The 8,427-nt window shown below is 39.3% G+C and overlaps 1 protein-coding gene across 1 annotated transcript; it reads left to right on the top strand.

The window, feature by feature from the left end:
- The first annotated feature begins 777 nt into the window (after nt 1–777).
- Nucleotides 778–8,197, top strand: atp6v0b (ATPase H+ transporting V0 subunit b). The gene is made up of 8 exons (XM_080777484.1): nt 778–1,054; nt 1,958–2,006; nt 3,175–3,258; nt 3,783–3,860; nt 6,061–6,130; nt 6,530–6,581; nt 6,853–7,043; nt 7,309–8,197. Exons 1-8 carry the CDS (start codon nt 970–972, stop codon nt 7,333–7,335), a joined length of 636 nt encoding a protein of 211 aa, XP_080633610.1. The 5' UTR covers nt 778–969; the 3' UTR covers nt 7,336–8,197.
- Nucleotides 8,198–8,427: the final 230 nt, after the last annotated feature.

The raw sequence follows: 8,427 nt of genomic DNA, 5'->3' as shown, positions 1-8,427 counted from the left end.
GTCATTCCTTCCAATCACTTTTGCCCTCACTTTTATCTTCAATATGTACTTTTGCTCAGGGTTTGTGTTCACAAGCTGGGCATAGGAGGGTCTAGCGCTCCTCAAAAACTGAGATTTTGTTCCACTCACTACACTACATAAACCACAAAATAATAATAATAATAATATTTTATATATATATAAAATATTATTATTATTATTATTTTTTACAGTCTATATATATCTATCTAGAGAGAAAGAGAATGTGCATTTGTTATCGTAATGCTGAATTAATGTATTATTATAGTTGAATGAATGATTAGTAGTTTGCCCATGTTCAATGTTTTTAATAACCCAGCACAAGGCATCTGGCGCCATCTTGCGTCCACAACAAGCGGTGCATGATGGTGGAAAGTGGTGACGCGAGGTTTTATGAATGACATGAAGCTGATGAAGCCTCCTCCTTGGCATATTTGGCTCAGAAACAATATAATATAAATATATAATAACAATATGTTATCTTCTTGTGTTTTAGTATTTCACAACTGCTGCATAAAAAATAAAAAATAACGACCATCATGATTCGTGAGTGCCACTGCCTGCCTGCTGCTAAGGCCTGCTGCAACGAAGCAAAGCAATGCGAGGGATTCTCGCTTAAAAAAGAACAGATCTACAAGCTAAGAATGGGTCGCCTCGCGACGCGTTCTTAGCTTGTAGATCTGTTCTTTTTCTGTCACGCAGCACAGCAGCAGCAGTCATCGTCACGTCTTCAGGTCACATGCTACCCAGTCAGCCTGGTCAGCTGACAACACAGCCCAGCTTCCTTCTCCATAGATTTTCCTCCATCGAAGCGAAGGCATTGAAAAACTCTTCATTTTGTGGCGTTTTCTGGGGGGCCTATTGGCGTCATTTGCCAACATTGAGCCGAACAGCACATCGCGCAGATAATATCAGCACATCGTGATCGCATTGCTATATCGGCCCGGGTAGATGCTTCTCGAGTGGATGATGAACGGACACGCTATTCTCTACACCGGGGTCACTTTGGCCTTCTGGAGCACCATCCTGGTTGTCGGTAAGATTGATAGATGCACGATCACGCGTGGAAAAGTGATCGGAATCCTTCCGTGCGAAAATTAAAGCACGATTTGAGTAGACGGTCCTTTATATTAATCGTGGTTTCATTCATTGATTTCGTGGCGTCAATGGTGAACGACTACCATAGGTTGTATTGTGGTGGGCCTGACTAAATCCCGGAACGACTAACTTACTGGTTGATAATAACCCAATCTGCTGTGCTAAACTAAATGTCAGCCCCCGTTCAGCGTTTCGGGCTTCATCAATATTTTATTTGCGGATGACTTTACATGTCATAAAGGTAGTTATAAGGAACGGCCAATGCAACTGCAATGTCGGGAAGTTGCATTGTGTTCAGTCAAGTGTCCACGCCGGGAATTAGACGTACCCCGAGCCTGCAGTGGAACGTACACAAACACATTAGCCCCATATGGAACCTCTCCCTCCGTTGTAGCTCGTAAAACTACGTACCATATGTGGCTAACAACACTGCTTAGTTAGCAATAGTGATGACATATTTCGCTTTACATTAGATCCACGCATCTACGCCAATTAGTCATAGAATTGATCAAGCCTGCAAGCATATAGTAGCTGCATCTGTGCACAACTGATTGGTGACTGACTGTGAAGCACTCTCAAAATAGGAACTGCAGCAGTTCTCATGTGAGAGTGAGCTATCACACACAGGCTACAGTTCTGTAAATTTGTACTAGTATGATTGTTCATGGTGTACTCTTACTCTACTGTATAATACTAGCAAAAACATGGGTTAATAGAAGTAGGCTATGTCATGGAATGACGCATCTTGGAATATCAAGATTGATATTTTAATGCCGATCCGTGGTATGTCAAGTGTGATTTATACTTATCAAATATGCTAATCATCTCTTTCTCTTTTTAGGTATTTGCTACACGATTTTTGATCTAGGGTTCCGCTTTGATGTGGCATGGTAAGTTCTCATCATGTAAATTGCAATGTGTGATGCAGGAGATATGTACAGTGGTATAGTACAGTTTTAATTTATTTTGGCATTGGCTATAGTCACTGGCTGGATCCAGTAAAGGAAAAAGTAGCAGTGAAACTTGTTTAGATAATGTAGTAATGAGTTTTCAAAAGATGGTAATGTTTTCAATGGCAAACTACAAACCAAAACCTGTCACCCATTGTTGCACTGTAAAAACAAATCACCACATCTCAGTTTCCTATCTGAATGTTTATCCGATATGTAAAGACATAACTGTTCTACATGTTGGCTTACATCTTCCTGTTGGGGCCTGTAACAACCTTTTCTCACCAGCGACTAGAAGATGTCTGTTTTCAAGTCTGTAAAGCTGGTGTAGATGGATAGCTGATATAAAACACTTAAGCGTAATAGCTTAAATGCAGCATATTAGCCTGAACAGTCACCTTTCACAATTGTGCTCTAAAGCACAGGACTCCTTTTATGATGTTTACCTACACCGCATTGTAACAGCCCTTCCTTTTTTGACTACATTCTCAGTGTCATTAAATGGCAGATTATGAGATCAGATCTCTAGATATTGCACTTGTGTTTCAGTAATGTGACCCTTGGTTTCTGACTAACGTTGAGTCCATAAGTTGTTCTGTTGCAAAACATTCTGTGAGAATGTTACTGTTATTACTTTTTCTTCTAGCAAGAGTTTCAAATACGTTGCCCAGTTTCTAAATTGCTTAATACAAACATTAAAGGCCTAGGCTAGGCTTTTGTGTTTTGTAAATATATCATTAATCAATGGTGGAACGGTACTAAAAAATGTGGCTTTTCACTTTTAACATATTGAGCTAGGATATGCCTTGAACTTGGTAATTAGCCCCTTGGTAGTGTAAGATTGTTTGCTCAAACGTTGCCTAAAACCAAGTTGTCCATCCACCACTTCTACTTCTACTACTTCTTCTTCTTTATACTGCAGATGGGATATATATATGACTTCATACTGTATATGACAAAAAAAAAAATGCTGATGTGATGTTGATGTAGAACTGTTTTCTCATGTTGCTGTACTATAATATACCATTACTGGTGCTCCATAAAACACTTAAACGGCAGGCCTGATTCTTAACTTCTGTTGTAATAAGGTGTTTGTTTCTTTCCTTAGGTTCCTGCTCGAGACCTCTCCATTTATGTGGGCCAACCTGGGCATTGGTCTGGCCATCTCGCTGTCTGTGGTGGGGGCTGCCTGGTGAGTACTTGGCTTGTGAGTGTGAAAGTTCTGGAAGTGACCTTGGACGCAAATTAAAATCAACACTTAATTCTTGGCAAAACCTTGGCAGCCCCTAGATTTGTACATCGTCTTAACTGCATGTGCGCTCACTGTACAGTAAACCTTCAATGGACAAAGAATTCTAGGAACACGATCATTTAATGCTAGTTTCATGGCAGTGCCGTGAACCATGGGAAATTGGACACGGCTTTTCCAGATATTAAAAGAAGTTAAGAACAGTTTCCTCATTCTGTAAATGCTCAAAACAGAACACAGATTGTGGAAGTGGAAAGTCTTTGGTAACTCAGGAACTCCCTTCTGCCATGGATAAAGTGATGTGGTTCCTTTTTGATGTATTGGAAACACCAGGAGAGACTGTCCATAAATACTGTCATTATCCTGAAACGGCGTAGATTATGCTAAAGCAATTTATTGCATTTTTAGATGAGGTGCTATTTGCATGAGGTTCAGGTGCTAATTTTTCTGTATTTTTTGGATTCTAGGGGAATCTACATCACCGGTTCCAGCATCATCGGTGGTGGTGTGAAGGCTCCACGAATTAAAACGAAGAATTTGGTCAGGTAGGCTCATGCAAACCTTGAAAAAGAGAGAAGCAAGCATTCAGACGAGTAATTCACAGTTCTGGCAGAAATAGTATTTTAGAAAGGAAAACCAGCACTCACTTTGATCCATTTAGGACTTCTTGTTTATTATAGGTTTACCCCTAGTTGCAGAACATACAGACATTGGCTTCTGATTGGTCTGTCGTGCAGGTTGAAAAAACAAATAAACACCAGTTTAATGACGTATCAATGCACACTACTACTGCTGTTGCCCTGCAATGCATGTAACATTCACTAAACTCACCCCACACAGCTGTTGGTTTTTTGGTACTACTGAATCTGACATAGTGGACTGACTACTGAATCAAATTAGTGTTTACTACTTTTTACCTTAGGTTTTAGTTTTAGTGGTGCTGGTTGACGAGTCTGCTGCCTGCTGGCCAGACTGAGTAGCGAGTGACAAAACAGATTCACAGAATACAGCGAGGCTGCAACAGAGGCTAACTTTTTGACATTTTTGTAATGGCATTCCCAACATAGGGATGGATTGGATACCAGGTTAAAAATGGTTAAAGGATGAGCCCAGCATAATAATAATAATTTTTCATTGCTTATGAATCAATCAAGACTAGAAAATGGATTTCAACTACATACTTAGTAGGGTGGAAAGTCTTGCCGAATCAAATATAGCTGATAACCCGAATCTATACATCTTTATGTTGTTCACAAACCTGTTCAGACTAGTTGCAGAGCTGTACTGTTGTGTCTATACTGTAATATTGTACATTTTCCTGGAACAACTTTATTAAGCAACGATATAAATGGTAAATGGTGCATTTATATAGTGCCTTTAGCCAAAGCGCTTTACATAGATTGTGCATTACATTCACCCACACATTCATACACCGATGGCGGAGGAAAGCTGCAAGACACCAACCTGCATATCGGGAGCTGCCAATTAGGTCTTACTCAAGGACACACTAACTCTGGGGAAGCCCGGAATCGAACATCCGGCCTCTACCAGCCACTGAGCCCCATACGATGACTGTTTATCAGTCTCCATCCCTGCACATGTTCATTGCTATGTTTATATTCTGCAAGCTTTTGCAGAGTTATTGCATAATGTTGTAACATATATAGGTAGTCGTTACTGTCTGCTTCTGGTGCCGCTAAAACTGAATTGGGCCGTGACAGCCGTACGATCTAGTGCTACCATTTGTCCGAGATGTTAGATTACAGATGCAGCCTTTGGCCCTTTGCTGCCACCAGCCATGATAAATCATCTGTAGTGGACCATATGTATACCGTAACATTCTCTCCTCACACAATGTTGCTATCCCAACATAAAAACAGCCTAAAATACCTATTTATGCAATCCATCAAACACTCATATTTTTGAGCTACTGCTTTTCTGTCATTTGGCCAGCTTTGGTGTGTCACCGTTGTAAATATGGATGATCGCTATTCTCATTGCCATCCGTTTGGTGTTTCTGCTGAAAAAGTCACAGATGATGCATCCTCCATCCCAGACAGTGGGACGGTCACCTTTCCCGCTATGCAGTGGCCTTTTAGTCATTTCTCATGGGTTTGAATGTCAAAATATGAGAACAAAAAAAGTAATGAAAATCTTTGAAAGGTCCCTCAGTCTCAGATCTTTGTGGGGTCATTGGGTTGTATGTCTTGCAGGCCAATATAGATTGGTAGATTAGTGCTAAAAAGTGTCCTCTTGTGCAAACTTCCCTAACTCTTTAATATAGATTATACATTATGCCTTTTTAAATTCAGTTTAACTGCAATTTGTTTATGGGTAAAGTGAAGTTGGTCTACTACCTACTGTATATCAATACAATGTAGAAATGTAGGCCTGTCACAATTATTACAGAATCACCTGGTCGCAGTTATTTTGAATAATCGTATAAACTATTCAGTTGAAAAATTGCAAAAATAGTGTATCTACAAGCTCAAAACATTTTGATCGGCTATTTTGGAAATAAAACGCTTTCTGGAAAACTTCAGATTTTCAATAAAAAAATATTATTTTTTGGGAATAGTAATATATTTTGCGTTGTCAGTTATTTCTCAGTTATGTGTCATATCTGCCCTGTGCAGGGTTTGTTTACCAAGCCTAAAAGGCTAAATGTTCAATGCCCAAAACACGATTAAATCGTTAATCACAACTAATCACATGTTCCGATTCTGTTTTCTCTCTCTCCCCCAGCATTATCTTCTGTGAGGCTGTCGCCATCTATGGGATCATCATGGCTATTGTTATAAGCAACATGGCAGAGGTAAGCATGGCAGTTGAGACGTCAGTTGAGACGAATAACCATCTAAGGCAATACTAATTATTAGGGTTCAGGACAGATGGGCCTTTTCAGGGAGGGGTCCGAATAAATTATGGACTTGAAGGGATTGTGACATAAAAAAAAGTTTTTGATTAACATTCAGTACATTTTCTGTGGTCTGTGGTTTTCTGATGCAAACAAGTGCTCTGATTTTCCTCTGGAGTGTGATGTAAGAGCCAGCAAATCCCATGATGTCACTGTTTTCATTGCAGCTCAAAAGGCTTCATTGATCATACTACACTAACTACAGCATCACACACAAGTAGAAGATCTGCTAGCTTAATACTTAGTCTTCCTGGTGTAATTTGATTTAGTTGTAATTAAACCCATCTCTCTTTGCAGAATTTCAGTGGAACTACCCCTGAGACCATTGGGGCAAAGAACTACCAAGCTGGTAAGAAACTGTTATCCACTGCAGTAAAAGGAAGTAAAACCAGCTAGACTTATGTAGAGTTACTTTAGCCAGTTTCATATGTAAAACTACTAGTCACAACGACTCAATACAATCTTTATTTTAATGCAATGTTATGACATTTTTGATCCCATAACCCATATCTCAACAACCCTGATTTGTTTGATTGACTGAGGTAGTAATTGATTGACTGTGTTTCATTGTGGCATATTATGAGTATGTAATGTTTCATTATTGGCCGCTGTCCTTTCAGGGTACTCCATGTTTGGTGCTGGTTTGACGGTGGGCTTCTCCAACCTGTTCTGTGGCATCTGCGTGGGCATTGTGGGCAGCGGAGCAGCTTTGGCTGATGCCCAGAATGCCAGCCTCTTTGTAAAGATCCTCATCGTGGAAATCTTTGGCAGCGCAATTGGCCTTTTTGGCGTCATTGTAGCCATCCTGCAGGTGACTGACATGAGCTGTACTATTTTTTTTCCCTTCTTTTTCTCAATTGTTTTTTCTTTGGTTTTTCTCTTCGTTTTTACTTTTTGTTTGTTCCGAGCATAAATAGATTGTGTTTAAGATTGTTTTGTTATTTTCTTCCTGTACTGTTTTTACTTGTCTGTCAGACTTCCACCAGACAGCTTGAGATAAGGATATCCATTCTCTTCTCAGAATTCTGAGGACATTGTGTGATTTGGGGAATAACCATTTGTCTCATTTCTTCCAGACATCGAAAGTAAAGATGGGAGACTAGAAGTTTATATCCAAAAGAAGATTTACAGAAGACATCCTGCTGGAAAATAAGATGGACTATTGTGTAAATACATCGTAAATTATTTAAATGTATTTTTTTGTTTTTGTCGGTGATTGTTTTTAACCATCACTTGTTGAAGAGTGGCTCACCAAGATGTTAAGTCTTTCAGATCAGTTGTGGAGTCAAATGAAATGCAGAAATTTAAACCAGCAGCTTTTTTTTATACTTTCATTCTTGTTATAACAGTTATTTTATACCTCCCTTTGATTTGTTCATACTTAACAAAAGCCAAATGAGTAATCTAATGCTTCCTTGTCCCCATAAACAGTTATAGTTCATAAATTGATTAGTATGTGTTGAAATGACCACTATTTCATAATATTTGAAAGTCAGTGCTGCCAGACAAAACATAGTAGATATTACAGGGCTCTTGCTGTTATGTACAGTTGTCATATAAAAATCTTCAGCTCATTGCTCACACTAAACGGCTGTAAATCCTGAATAAAAATAATCAGCATTGTGTGCAAGTAATGGTTACAAGAAATTACAGTGACTCGCACTAGGTTTTCTCTCCCGTTTTCTCTTTGTCATGAATGGCAGGTGAATACACCCAAAAAATGCAATCAGATATTCACCTAACTGCTTTTAGTTGTACATGTTTGTCATGACTCATGTGCTGTGTGTGTTTGACACTCTTCACAAGTGATTGGTTAAAAATGTGAATAGAAATAGAATATTTGAAAATATTTGTGTGCGTGCGTATATAGGATGTGTGTGTGCGTGTGTGCTTTTTGTTTGTTTTTCCTGTGAAGCATGAGGGTGTTTGTTAACCATTCTATGTATAATAGCCTGGTCTGTCAAATTTGCAGTTTGATTTTTGTTTTGTTTTGTTAACAAGTGGTCCTTATCGACACAGTGGCCCATGTACAGTATTTATCAAAGCTGGCATAAGCCAGCCACAAACAGGCTTTTAAGAAATGCCATGGAACTATGGTTGAGCGTTTATCTGCGCATAGTATGGGCAAAATCAACTGGCTGTCTCAGGTCTCTGTCCCTCATTCAAAACGTCACTGTAGGGTGGGAACCTTTCTT

The sequence above is a fragment of the Protomyctophum bolini genome (assembly GCF_963924005.1).
Source record: "Protomyctophum bolini genome assembly, chromosome: 12".
NCBI classification, from domain to species: Eukaryota; Metazoa; Chordata; class Actinopteri; order Myctophiformes; family Myctophidae; genus Protomyctophum; species Protomyctophum bolini.
Note: the sequence above shows the minus strand (reverse complement) of the source record. Positions and strands in the feature narration are given on the sequence as shown.